Genomic DNA, 14,379 nt, shown 5'->3' on the forward strand with positions numbered 1-14,379 from the left:
AGAATTGATCGGCCAAAAAAATATATTACTATATGCCTCAAATTTATATATAGGTATATATGTATGGTCTCTAGACTAATGGAGTTCCTTCGATTTTCTCAGTATAGTTTAGTTATTGCCATTTTTGTTTTTATTTTTGGTTACAAGTTCTTTTCTTTTTCTTTTTTAATTTTGGTGAAAGCCTTAAAAAAAGCACATTTTCTTTTTTATATATACAAAATATTTTGTAAATATTTAAAAAGGTTGTTAACTATATAGTTTATATAGCATAGATGAATTTTAGGTTATATATGTATGTATATTTTATTATATATTTATCAAAAAACTTTAAGATTTCAAATTGAAATGCAAAGTATATGTATTTTAAAGCGGAGACTCTCCCCTTTATCTATGGGTTTTAGTTTCTTAACTGATATGAAATCAAATGATATTTGGGGTTTGGATTTTATAGTGGGACTTTATGTTTCTGTTCTCTAGACTAGTCAGTTTTGTGGTTGTTCTTGTTGTTGTTGTTGTTGCATTTAAAATGACAATTACTTGTTTCTTTTTATAGTATAATTTAAAAAACGATTCAGTCCAATGGAAATGTTTCTACTACTTTAGCTTTTTGATATGAAAAAATCTCTATATATACAGATCTTTATATATGTATGTATGTAAGTATGAATGTATATAAAAATGACTAAGTTTTTTAATTGTTTAGAATTGCTGATCATTATCAATAGATGTTTAAAATCGATTTTGGATTAGAAAAAGTTTTGCATTTTAAAATCGAAACATCAACAATTCCGAATTCCAAGAGTTTAGTAAGATTTTGGTTTTTGCTTTTGGCAGTAAAGTCGGTTCAATTTGAATAGCAGAAGAACCATGTTATATATATATATATAGTTAAAGTTGGGTTTTTCATTTTCAAATATATATGTATATATGCATGTACTTAGAATATCTACGAGTACGAGTATATAGGAATTGTATATTGTATAAACTTCTTGCCCAAATTGACTTACAATTGCCATTGGATATATGTTTGTATAAATTGTTTATGAAATAAAACGAAGATCAAATGATTTCTGATAAGAAAATGATAATATTTCAAATTGTATTCCATTTATTTAGGCGTCAGATTAGTTTCGTATTGTTCATTTAAACCATAATAGATATATATATATTTACATAAACAAGTAGTATGGGAAAATTATAAATATGATAATAGGATATATCTATCTTTTATAATATGTATGTGTGTGTGTGTGTGTAGGTGTTTTACTAAAAGTAAATTCGAGATTTTTAAATGTTTTATAATAATTTTTTGCAAACGAAATTAAACTGTGTCTAACGATCTTCACTTTCATTTTTGCGGTGTAGAAATGCCATTTCATTACGGCTGTCGATTAGTTCAATATATTTATATATAGATATATATTCTATTGTATTGTATATATATAGATATTATAGATTTATCATATGTATAGTTAGTTTCTTTTTCTTCGACAAGTTTTCAGTTTCAAACCAAAACTCTTTATAAATGTTTGCCTTTTGACAACTGCAATCGAGCAGCTGTTGTTGGCTCTTTACGCCTCATTCGATTATTGATTTTATTTGGTTAATATTAATAAATAAATTTTTAAGCTTATTCAATTTAGCATAAGGTAGGTGTGGGTAGGTATTAAAGGGGACCATAAATTTAATGTATTTTTGGAGCACTGCGATCATTTATCTTCTGATTACGTTTCAAGGTGGCTCCGCGTTTTATTTGATCCATCAGCGACTCATGACAAATTCGAGGATCCGGCTAAAAAAAGAAAAACAAAAACATAAATTATTATAAATTTCATCTAGTTTTATAGTTACAGGAAAAATGTTATTCATAATAGGTAAATCAGTCGATTATTACACTAGTCGGTATATTATTATTTCCCTTAGCTTGAGATTGACATGATTAACTTATTCCAGAAACTGAATTATCAAAAATTTAAGTTTTTAATTTGGCAATAATAGAAAACATTTTTCATTGAAACTGTTTAGATATCATTCTTTAAAACCTCTAAATATTGTTGGTTTAATATTTTACCAAGATAATTCTTATTTTGACCACATTCTGAATTTCACACATTTTGTTGTCTTTTCTTCAACACTAATCTAAAAATAATAAGCCAATCTTTTCAGGACCAGAATTACATTAACATTAATTTTGGACTATCCGGCATCAAGTTATCCTGAGCACTTTAGGAAAACAGGAAGAACACTTTTCTGTTTTAATAAAAATCGAATCAAATTATCTTTAAACCAGCTAAAGAAGCTAATGCGAAGTCAGATTACCATGTACATTTGTGGCACTAGTTACATCAAGAGACTAAAGGTAAATCTATCTTTTTGCTTTAAATTTATGTAAATTATCAAGATATCTTCTAAGTGACCTGTTTAATATTTTGTGATTTCTCTAGGTAAAAAGTTAAATTTACATACATAGTTAAGATTAGTTTAAGCATTGCATTAGCAGTTAGAAGAAAACATAAGGATATTAAATGCCAGCAGCTTGGCCTAGTATTTTTGGCGGTTTTTACAGAGAAGCGGGGATCGGGATAACGATCAACAAACAAACAAAATATACATTCTAAAGCAGAAAAATACCTTAACACTGTTCATCACAAGTGCTGATGGTGTTGGTGGTTGGTGGTGTAGTGGTGTTTGTGGGATAGGTGGGTGGTCTACGATATTGTGCACTGGGACGCGATAGTTTTTGTGGATTTTGATACATCTAACACATAGTATAATATATATTTTGTATAATACATACAATTTATAAAGAGAGAGACAGATAGAGAGAGGGAGAGAGATATCTTTTATGTATATATACTTACCAAGGCCTTACTATTGATGAGATTACGTACGGCAAATGCACGTCCCGACATGCCTTGCTTGGCCAATTTAGCATTGAGATTCTCAAGGAATTCAGCCTTTGTTTTGGCCCTTATACTGCCAGTCTTTTCAATATTTGTGCTATTTGTGGCATAGTCTATGATCGTAAGGCAGCAGCAGCGGCATAGAGGCAGATAGGCAGACGTGGTGCATAAAAGAACAGATAAATAAAGCAAAAATCATAAGTTTCATTCGATTTTGTAGGAATGTTTTTGTTTTTTTTTCATATTTAGAAAGCAAATCAAAACGTAATTTTAGAAAATGCAAAAGAAAAAATAAAAAAAAAAAAAAAAATCAATTTATATAAATTTGTATGCTTATTATGTACAATAATTTTAGTTTTTATAATTTTTTCTTCTATAAGTGCTAAATGGTTTTTGTGATGATTGGAAAAGTTGATATGGGACAATGGATTTGGCCCACCAGATTTTCGCCCATCTTAAAAGCAAAGATAAAAGACCAAAATAAAAATAAAAAATTTAATCATAAAAACGGGAACAACGCAAGACCAATTGAAAGAAAGAAACAACAATAAGTAGCAACATGCGCTAACTAAGTTAAACTAAAAGAAAACTGAAAACAGAAAAAAAAAAAATGGTAATCAATTCGCTGATTTTCTTGGGCTTTGCTCTTCACACAATCAGCAAGAAAAACGTTAAAAAAACAAAAGAAAAAAGTATATAAGTATTGAAAATCAAAACACAGGGCAGGCACAGCTCAGCTCGTTTTGCAATCGAATGGAAATTAAACAGGGCGCTCACTTGGATGATGGGCATGGACATTGTGGGTGTGGGCATGGACATTGTGATTGTTGTAGCCATTGCTATTGCCCCCAGCAACATCGCGATAATAATGCTGTTGTTGTTGTTGTAGTTGTTGTTGGTGTTGTTGGTGTTGCTGCTGCTGTTGATGATGATGGCTACCACGCGTTGTTGTGGCATAAATGCTAGCCAAGGAGGATCCAGTTACCGGTGAGCCACAAGTGGGCGAGGCCGACGGCGAATGAAACTTGACGGCTGTTGTCTGTATAAATGGATTCGTTGAGACGAATATCTTTTGCTGCACACTGGAATGGCGAGAGGGTATGGGCGGTTGTCGTTGTTGTTCCATCAAATGTTGCTGCTGCTGTTGTTGTTGTTGTTGTGCAGCTCGCAGTTTCTGTTGCTGTTGCGGTAATGGCAATTGTGGACGCTGATTAGGATGTCCATTGCCATTGCCCATGCCTTGTGGCTGTTGATATTGCTGTTGTTGTTGTTGTTGTAATCGTTGCTGTTGTATGATATTCTTTGGCAACGTTGCTGTCGATCCAGACCCAGAGGCAGCATAGGCGCTCATCATGTGTGAAGCATTCTGTCCAGCATGGGCAGCACGTGGCATTTTCTTGGGCATAGTGGCCGAAGAGCCAGCCGAATAAATAGGTGGTGGCGGCGGATCTTCTAGAGGCGGTGGGCAAGTATAATGTTGTTGTTGCTGCTGCTGTTGTTGTTGTTGTTGATGTTGATGGGGATGTTGCTGTGGGGCCTGTCGCAGGCTTGAGACTTGGGCAGCTGCTGAATTTTTATTAAATGTACTTGAATAATTGCCAAAATCTTTGATTGCAGATTGTGGAGCTTGTGGTGGCTGATAATGCGAATTGGCTGCTGCCGTGGCTGCTGTTGTCGATGAATTTGAGTTTGAATTGTTTGAGAATGAAGTGACTTTAGAGAGCAACGATGATGTAGATGATGAGAGTGGAAAGTGTGGCAAAGCATTGAATGAAGTAGTTGGAGTTAGAATAGATGTTGATGATGATGATGAAGAAGTTGCTGCTTGTTGTTGTTGCTGGTGTTGCTGATGTGTTGCTGTTATTGATGACGATGATGTGGTGCCAAAACTAGCATAAATTCTATGAGATTGTTGTTCAGATTTACCGTCAAAGTGTTGCTGCTGTGGCAAATGCGACATTCCGCCACTGCGCATATAAATTGAATCGCCACCAACTCCTCCAGATTGCGGCTGCTGCTGATGTGGTTGTTGTTGTTGCTGCTGGTTACCATAGATACCTCCTCCACCATCGGTAGTATGTTGCTTATTACTGTTGAGTCGTGCATTGAGCTGTGCAATTAGATTCGGATTTGCCTTGGGCTGTGTTGGTGGCAGTGGGTGAGCCGCTGCTGCTGCCGCATGTCCATTTGGACTTGGACTGCTAGTGCGAAAACTGGACATGCTATTGACCAGTTTGGGTTGAGCATAAATGCCGCCGCCGTTGTTGCCTCCCGAGGCGGGTGATGATGTGCGGAACGACTGTGTCGAGTGCAAATGTGTGCAGCATGAAAAATGGAGAGAGAGATAGAAAAAAAAACAAAGTATAAAGCATAAATTAAACAAATTTTGGTTTTAGTTTCCAATTTTTTGTTTTTAGCATGGACAAAAGCTAAATGTTAATGCACTAAACTAAGCTAATGACATTACAAACTAATCCTGGAAATGGATAATGAGGTGGACTTAAGCTAATTTCTTTTTTATTTGTTAAGTTTAGTTATATGTATATGATTGATTTTCCATAGTTTGGTTTGGACAAGTCTTGGTTGGTTAGTAGTAGTAGTAGTAAAGCGCAAACCACATAGATGGCTAACTGTCTGCTGGTCACTTACAGGTGCATCAGCCTGTGGTGGGGCATGATAAGGCGGCGGTGTAGGCGGCAAAGGTTGCTGATGATTATGATGCGGAGGCGATTGCAATTGCTGCTGTTGTCCGTTGTATGACTTTTGACCTTGATTCACAGCCTCTGCATAGGCATGCAGCTCCATATAGGAATTATAGTAAGCTTCATAGTCGGTGGTTTCATCATTTGACGGGGAAAAGTTGTGCAGGGACTATGGGTGTGTATGTGTGTGTGTGTGGGTGTGTCAATAGATTGAACAAGTGTGCGCGCGTGTGTATTGGTGTTTGGTAAAGCAAAGCAAAATGCAAAAAGTGAAATGAAAAGAAAATAATAAGTTACAAAGATAAAAGAAAAGGAATAAAAAACAAAAATCATAGATAAAGCTATATTGCTTACAAAAAGGTTAAAAGTTTATCCAAGAAAATTGATTCATTTAATTTCTTTTGAAATTTGTATACCCTCACAATACGAGTCCATCATTTATAAGTCTTGTCTACCTGTCTTTTGGTATTAGTTTGAGTTTAACTAGTTGGATTAAGCTCTGTATGTATTTTAAATTTAATGTAGTTAAAATATTGAGACAAGCAGAATTTGTATTACCAGCCTTCTATAAAGGAAAGACCCAAACAGTGCGCAGAAGAGGGAGTACGGAAGTTGACTATTTAACTTAATAATTACTAATAAAGAAAAAGTTCATAAAGGATACAGTTTAACCTGATGAAATGCTGAACCACTGGAATGATTCGGCATAGACCTCGACGATTCAATCACTAAACTTTAGTGTTTAGATTTCGAAAGACAAGTGATTAAGTTTGGAATTTACGTTAAGTAATAATACTAAGTATGTAAGGAATACCAACATTCGGTAAAGAACGTTATTAAGAGATTTCGCAAGGGATTGATGTCAATTACACAGGCCGATCTGAATTTTATTGGCTGTAATTTGAGAGGTGCTTCCAACAAGTTGAGGGACGATGATTCTGAATTTCAACTCGGTTTTTGACTATCACGTCCGAAATTTGTCAAATTAGGGAATCTCGGATTGTAAAAGTCATAGAATTTTCTACACTTAAGGCAGGTTTAAAATGTCCTGTAAAGCATTACAATTTTTTAGATGCAAGAATTTACAAAAACTGACATCGACCGCAGGGGCTAACTTCGAAGTTTGTAGACTCTTGCAAATTTTTTTGTTACTCTTCCTTCTTTGTGTACAGAAAAGTTTTCAAGTAGAAATTTAATTTAATGTAAAGGGTTAAGATTTTCATTGTTGCAAGGGTATATAAACTTCGGCATGGCCGAATTACTTCTTTAAAATGAAGCAAATTTCGTGGCACTAAACTTTCAAATCAAATGCAAGCACAAGCCTCTAAATTAAATGCCCAAGTCCAGAGACTAAGGCACACACCTGGATGAAAGGCTGTTGAGGCTGTTGCGGTTGCTGTTGCTGATGATGTTGCTGCTGCTGTTGCATGCGCCTCAAAGCCACTGGCGAAGCCGGCTGATGCCTCATGGCCGCCAATGCTCTTACAGTTTCCGATACTTTCAATGCTGAACTGGGCATACTTGTTGGTGGCGAAGGCAATGTCAACGGTGGCATTGGCATTGGCGGTGTGGCATTATGATGAGCATCCAACATAAATGCTGGTGGTGGCGGCAAATGCTCACTGGAGCTGCTTAGCTGTGCTTGTTGCTGATAGTAAAGATTTGTTGGTGGTGGCTAAAAGTTTGAGTTTTTTTTTTTTTTGTTTAGGTGCAAATAAAAATAAAATAAAATCATAAAAAAACACAAAGCCATCTTAAAAACTAAGCTTATATTAAAACTAAATTAATTAGACTTAATTTTTTGTGTTTTTTTTTTTTTTTTTTTGTTAAGTGGCATTAAACTTACCCCCATGGTGGCATTGGGACTGGGTGTGACTGATGAACTGCGTCTAACTGGTGGCGGTGGTTTTGCCTGATTGATGGATGATCGTCGAGCTATGCGCGTTGAACCACCGCCCATTGCTCCTCCGCCGCCGGCGCCTCCTCCTGTGGATAATAATATGAAATTATTAATTCCCGGAACTGAATAAATTTCAAAAGGTAATTATTCAGAGTTATTAATCACAGTAATGTACAAGAATATATTATAGATATATATATATATATGTATGTATAGGTGGCACACAAAACACAGGACACCATTTAAACACCAGTTAGTCGAGTAACAAAGAGAAAGAGAAATAGAGAGGAGAGATCATATGAGATTTGAGAATTTGATGCCCGGACCCAAAAAAGCATTTATTTGAAGCATTTTATTTTATGAAATTTCAGCATAGTGATCGTATTTTTTTTTTTTTTTTTGTTTTAGCTTAGCAATTGCAGTTAGTTGCAGACGCGTGCAGTTGTTTTTTATTGTTGCTAGTGTTGTTGGTGAATGAAATTGTGATTCAATGAAGATATTAGAAACCAAAGCCAAGTTGAATTTTTTATTATTATTATTATTTTTTTTTTTTTTTTTTGAAAATTAACTTAAGTGAATAAAACAGAATATCAACGAAACAGAACAAAAAAAAAAAGGAAAAGAAAAATATATATCGAAACGAACCCAACGAAGACGACAACGAGGCCGGCCTGGGCGTAATACACGGCTTGGCTTGGGATGGTATTGGTGGAGTTGAAAGTGGCTGAGTTTGAGGTTGTGGTTGAGGTGGTCTGGCGGGCACAGCGGGAGCAAGAGCATTGGCTGATGGAGATATTGATGATGATAATGATGTAGAAGATGATGATGATGGTGGTTCGGATGAAAATGTTGCTGATGTTGCTGTGGGCGTCTTATGGTTAAATGTTGCTGTTATGTTTGGCATTCTATGATTTGGATTTGAATTCAGTAATGTTGATGTTGATGGTATGGATAATGTTGTTGATGAGGATGCTATAACAACGGCTGTTTGATTAGTGACATTACAGTTTCTTGCTGTTGGGGGCGACTGTGGTGAGTGTGTTGCTTGTTGTTGTAATAGTTGCTGTGGTTGTTCTTGCTGCTGCTGCTGCTGTTGCTGTTGCAATTGGTGTTGTACTTTTAGCTTTTGCCGGCGTATTTTTGCATCTAAATCGGCTTTAAAATCCGATTTTCTTGGTATTAAAGGTTTATCACTTGTTGGAGGAGGAGTAGGACCATTGAAAATGCTAAGGCTGGTTGGTTTTGGTGGCAATGTGGTACGTTTCACCGTTGGTTCGTCTGTTTTCCCTGGCTGTTGATCTTTAACCTTATCTTTACCTCTTTGCGGACTACTGCGTCCAAGTAACTGCAACTGCTGCTCACTGGATGCACGAAACGAGGAGAGTCGCTGCTTAGCGGGCGCCACAGTTGCTGTCGGCGGCTGCATGGATGGTTTTGTGGAATCTGGCGATGATTCTGGTGAACCGGCTAGATTCGTTGGCAATTGCTGCAATTCGCGCATCTCGTGCATTTGCAATTGCAATTGTGGATCTTTTGTGCGTAAGACAACTATTTCGGAATTCTGTTTAACAAATTCCACATCCGCTGTATTCGGGATTTGATGATCATAGATCACAACCACAGCACTACCGCTATCACTGCAAGTATCCACATAGGCATGTCGCGGCTGACCCAGACACACGCTATCCGATGAGGCACACAACGATATGGTATCCGAGGCTCCCGCATAGCCCGTTCCGACGCTGCCATTATTATATGGATGATCTTCGCGGGATAAATGGGCAAATGTGGGATTCTCATAGCCAGCGGTCAGCGAACTTGTCTCGCTCACATAGCAACGACTCAGCTCCGAATCGCTGGCATCGTGTTGCTCACGATGCTCGTGATGTTGCTGGAGATGTTCATCGGAATTGGTATCGGATATATCGGTGCCACAGCCGCTGGAATTTGTTTGATTGCTAATGGCGCAGAGATCAATGTTGCTGGTGGCCAATATGTTGTTGTTATCACTGCTGCTCAGACTTCCACTATTGTTACTATTGTTGTTGTTACTGTTGCTACTTCTGCTGTTGTTTTGGTGTTGCTGCTGCTTGCCCTTGCCCTCATCGATCTCACGTTGAAACGAGTCTAATTCGCCAATTAAATTATTTAGTGCTTGTATTGAATCTTCGAAAGATTTGTCTATTAAAATTATTATTTGGTGTTCATTTTGTAGTTGTTGTTGTTGTTGTGCAGTGTGTGTGGATATAGTTTACAGATGATATAGATTTGGATTTATTTTTTGTTTGGTTTTTATACAAAATTAGAAATAGTGAAAATGAAATCAAATAATTGGTTTTGTGTGTGTGTGTGTGTGTTTCGTCGAAATCGAGGGGGAATATATAAAAAAAAGTAAAACAAAGAAAATAAATGGGTTAAAAGTATTCACGAAATAAAATTAGGGAACACATAAATCGGGGCAAATGGTCTGATTTCGGGTTTAGGGATTCAATTCGAAAATTATATTCAACAAATTGTTTAAGCTGGAAATTGGATCTCATATATGATACATATGGGATACACGTATGTATGTATGTTATTTTGTGCTCTGTTGGTGCTAGGTGGGATTCAAATGTTTCTAGAATTACTTATTAGATATATGTGGAATAAGCAACCGTAACATATAACGGTTATTAATTGAATTATGTATATAGAATAGATCGAAAGAGTTTGCAATAATCGGAAGAATATTTTGTACTCTTTGTGTCTTGATTGAAATACTCCTCCGGTTAAGTTCTAGAATCAAATGTGCTTAGGCCTATAAAATAGCCAATAAATATTCTTTTTTTAGATATTCCACATATATCAAGAATTCTAGAATTATCGATGTAATGAAAGTTTTCAAACTTACCCATTTCCTGCTGTTCGGCTGCACGCATCTCCTCGGAACGTCTACCTCCATTGGGGGCCACCGAACCGGCAATAGGCCCAACTGGTAGAGGTGGCGATGTTGCCGCTGCCGCTGCTTTTTCAAACATTGAAGCCTTTTGCAAGACGGAGGCACGCGATCTTTCGTCAGTCTCTGTGGTTCCTGATTCCCCTTCGTCGACTGATCCAGCCGATTGCTCGGTGATCTTCAGAATCTCACTGGTGGGCGGTGTCGGGGAATTCACCTGATAGACAAAACCCAGGCCCGTGCTACTGGCAGCCGAGGGTGTACCTGCAGCAGTGGATGTGGGTGATTGAGTTAACAGTGGTGAATAGTGATTCTGTGGCGTTGAGCTGCCACTGGACGGTGTTGTGGTGGTGGTAGTGTTGCTATTGGTGGCATTATGATGACCCATAAGCGAAGCAGCCACAGCAGAGTCGATTGAAGGATGCGAGTTCGAGGACACCGACGAGGATATGGAATGGGAGCGTGTGCTGGCTAATTGTAATGATGGATTGTGTTGGTTGTGGTGTTGGTGATGGTGGTGGTGCTGCTGCTGTTGGTGGTGCAATTGGCCCGTTGATGAGTCATTGGAATGCTGCGAGCCTATAGAATCTATGGAACTCTGTTGCTGCAGAGGTGGAGGCGATGGCTTTGCTGCTTGTTGTTGTTGTTGCTGCTGCTGTTGTTGTTGTTGGTTTGTTAGTTTTAAAGCCGCCATGTTGGCCAATTCGGACATGTTAACATAAGTGGGCGGTACCGTCTGCTGCTGCTGTTGTGATTGTTGCTGCTGCTGTTGCGATTGTAGCTGCTGCTGCTGCTGTGCATGATGGGCTGCGGACAGCTCTGTGTTGATTGAATTTAGCATTGTGAAGCAAAGCATGCGTTGATGTAAAGCATTGATGAAAGGTATAATGGTTGGCAGACGAGTAGGATGAGAAGGAGGAAAAAGAGTGTCACAACATGTTTATTAGTAAGACTCCAGAATTAGCCAATCGTGCACATAAAACACAAAGACGAAGACATTGTGAATAGAATGGCATAGGTAAGGGATGTGGGATATTTGGGAGATTTGGATATTGGGTGGCCTTACCTTTCGTGATATGAGCTGGTATGGGCGAGGGGCACTGCCGTTGCAACAAGTTTCCACTACCCTGGCGATGATTACTCTGCGCAGACAGGGGACGTTCCAATGAGGAGCAGCGCTGCAAGAGAGATTAAGATAAATTAGAAAACATTGAATCAATCATTTAGAAAGCATACAATTTCCTCTGATGCAAGATGAAGGTGATGAAAGATCATAGACTAGCAGGCTAGGTGACTAGGATTGAGCGCATGCAAATGAGCGCGTAGTTCTATTGGCTTTTAAGGACACTTTTGGGTCACATTTGCTTACTTACCACATGGGCGGGCTTCTAAAATGTTTGTGTTTCATTTTATTTTTAAACAAATGACAAAGAACAGCAGCTTAATAACAAGTTAATAACTAATTTCAATATCTGTTATGCAATAGAAGTGGTTTTAAAAAACTATAGCATACTTTAGACGACATATATTTCGAATTTTAGATTATCTTCACTTCTATTTATATCAGATACAACCCATTGACTTAATTTTTAAATGAAACTTCAATCTATTTGGTACTTACAACAGGCAATGGAGGACGACTTAGCGTTGCAGCTGGAGACTTCTGTGTTGCTGGCGTATTCTGACCAGATCCATTGCCACCATTTCCATTGTTACCATTACTACCACCATTGGTAGCCACCATATTACCACTACCGCTCGATTCGTGTATAGTCTCTGGGTTTTGAAATGTATAGACAGTCAATGGTGGACGTTGATGTCCCTTCTCATAGGCTGTGGAAATGGTATGTGGACGATCTGCTGTGGGCGGTAGAGTGTCCACAACGTCCTGGGAATGTGGTGGCCAAGTGGAAACGGCATGTGTCTGATTAGTTGAAGTCGAGGCCTAAGGAAAATACAATTCAAAATTGTCTTTAAGTAAACGTTATGCAGGTATGTCTTATTTTTTGCTTATTTATGATTAAAGGACACAAGGACAAAAGAAAAATGTGACAATTAAAGAAAAGAAAGAAAGAAAAATAAACGGAAAACAAATGAAAACCTGTGTTGTTAGAGCTGGCGATGAGCAAAAGCCACTATCACTGGATTCACCAGGTTTCAAGCGAATTGCGGGCGTTACAAACTAAAAACATAAAAATACACAAAATATATTTATATATATAAACATCGATATGAGAAAACGAATATGTATAAGTAAAAAAAAAGGACAACAATTTCAATCCCTGTGGAATTTAGTTGAGCTTTCGCACCTGCGACAGAGAGCGTTGGTAGTGATGATGACCAGGTGAATTGCTTGAACCGCTGCTATTCATACTGCTAATGGAGCACACGGAACTTTTACGTGAACCCAAGGAGTTGGAACAACCGCCACCCTGGGAACCCGAACCACCGCCTGGTGATTCTGGATATAGATTAATGCTGGCCTTGGCATCATGTATAAGCTCCTCGGAGGCCTGTGGCAGAACATTCGGCTCCTTGGTTACCAATGCGATAGATTGCATGGCTTCCTGTAAAATGATAAAAAATTGTGTTTTAATCAATTGATTTTAGCATTCCTTATATTTAGTTGTCTCTCACCTGTAGATGACCCAATTCGGACATAACTTCACATTCTTCGTGTACCACCGGCTGCAACATATGCACAAAACTGCAATAACGTAAACGCTCCTCCACCATGGCCTGACGAAGTGACTTCTTTTCGACCTCCTCGAGTTCGGCTCGCCGCAATGTCACATCTTGCATATGAGAGTCCATCAGAGATTGTAGGCCATCGGTTTGACCCTTGCGAGCCTTCTTTTGCAGGCGCAATGTATCGCTGGAACGTTTTTTAAGCTCAGTGCGGCAACGTTTATACTCTTTGGCATGATCCTTATCGATGGTGGCCACTGTACGTTTCCAATCTTCAATTTTATCCTGCAACGGTTGTACCAAACAGTCCATAATGGCGCTAGTGAAGGTCTTTAAACGTGTCTCAACCGCCTTGTGACGCAGACAGACGCGAGTCAGGGCTGTGCCAATTTCCTTTGATGCACCTGCGAAAAAAAAACCCAGACACGACAAATTGAATTACTTAGTTTGGGAATGGGAATGAAAACAAAAATGGGGACCGACTGACTGACTCTGACTCTGACTAACTGATGGGCGGAAATGTTTAGACCATGGCACGATATGTTCAATTTGGAGGCATAAGATTGCATGTCGCACGATTTGGTTTCGGATTTGACACTGCCAAACCTGGTAACCCGGTCTTCCCGTCTTCCCATCTGTCATCTGTCGTATCGTCTTCACTTCGTCTTAGTCGGACTCTTGTCTATGTGTGCCCATTATGCCAGGAAAACTGGGCAAACTGTTTCTACTTATCATCTCTTACACACACACACACAAACATTCACATAGACATGCATGATTATCTCTGACTGACTGACTGACTGCTGCTCCCCATCATTTACCTCAAAGACAAAATGTAATTATCTGGGAATTATACTCAGTATATATATAAAACTGATGCCTATCTGTGGAAATCCCAGTTAATTGAATGAAAATGTACTAAAACTGTTATTGTCAACCCCCTTTAAGGAACTTTTTAAGCAAAGCATGTGCAAATTATTAAGTTTCACCCCCATTCAAAAAAATAAAGGACAGAGGTAATAGAGAGAGAGAGAGAAAGAAAAAGAGAATCCAAAAAGGACAATTGACACTTGTGCTGCTGCTTGACCGAGCAGCTCGAGTCTCTAGTGAGGGGTGACTCTAGTCTGGCACAGGAGCCGTATGCCAAGTAACCACTAAAACTAATGAAACCATTTAGTAAGTGCCAAAGTACACATTGAAACACACACCCAACAACTGCTGCTAAAGGGTGGCTAGAATTACGTGGTTATG

The 14,379-nt window shown here is 38.2% G+C and overlaps 1 protein-coding gene across 33 annotated transcripts in view; it reads right to left on the reverse strand.

Annotated features, from left to right (window-relative positions):
- Positions 1 to 1,090: 1,090 nt before the first annotated feature.
- The window catches only part of mim (missing-in-metastasis), a 49,520-nt gene continuing 36,231 nt past the window's right edge, over positions 1,091 to 14,379 (reverse strand). The window contains exons 5-20 of one of the 33 annotated variants that reach the window (XM_068291481.1): positions 13,078 to 13,532; positions 12,750 to 13,007; positions 12,542 to 12,622; positions 12,062 to 12,385; positions 11,814 to 11,828; positions 11,507 to 11,618; positions 10,396 to 11,259; positions 8,823 to 9,686; positions 7,452 to 7,591; positions 6,969 to 7,280; positions 5,553 to 5,774; positions 4,830 to 5,202; positions 3,681 to 4,469; positions 2,862 to 3,016; positions 2,632 to 2,758; positions 1,091 to 1,792 (exon numbers count right to left, since the gene is read on the reverse strand). In XM_068291481.1, the coding sequence (XP_068147582.1) occupies positions 2,633 to 2,758; positions 2,862 to 3,016; positions 3,681 to 4,469; positions 4,830 to 5,202; positions 5,553 to 5,774; positions 6,969 to 7,280; positions 7,452 to 7,591; positions 8,823 to 9,686; positions 10,396 to 11,259; positions 11,507 to 11,618; positions 11,814 to 11,828; positions 12,062 to 12,385; positions 12,542 to 12,622; positions 12,750 to 13,007; positions 13,078 to 13,532 (5,090 nt within the window). In that variant the 3' untranslated portion in view covers positions 1,091 to 1,792; position 2,632. Of the gene's footprint in view, positions 1,793 to 2,631; positions 2,759 to 2,861; positions 3,017 to 3,680; positions 4,470 to 4,829; positions 5,203 to 5,552; positions 5,775 to 6,968; positions 7,281 to 7,451; positions 7,592 to 8,150; positions 9,687 to 10,395; positions 11,260 to 11,506; positions 11,619 to 11,813; positions 11,829 to 12,061; positions 12,386 to 12,541; positions 12,623 to 12,749; positions 13,008 to 13,077; positions 13,533 to 14,379 lie in introns of those variants that run through there. The other 32 variants (XM_068291479.1, XM_068291471.1, XM_068291467.1 and 29 more) reach the window with 32 other exon arrangements.

The sequence above is a fragment of the Drosophila tropicalis genome, unplaced genomic scaffold (assembly GCF_018151085.1).
Source record: "Drosophila tropicalis isolate 14030-0801.00 unplaced genomic scaffold, ASM1815108v1 contig_593, whole genome shotgun sequence".
Lineage (NCBI taxonomy): Eukaryota > Metazoa > Arthropoda > Insecta > Diptera > Drosophilidae > Drosophila > Drosophila tropicalis.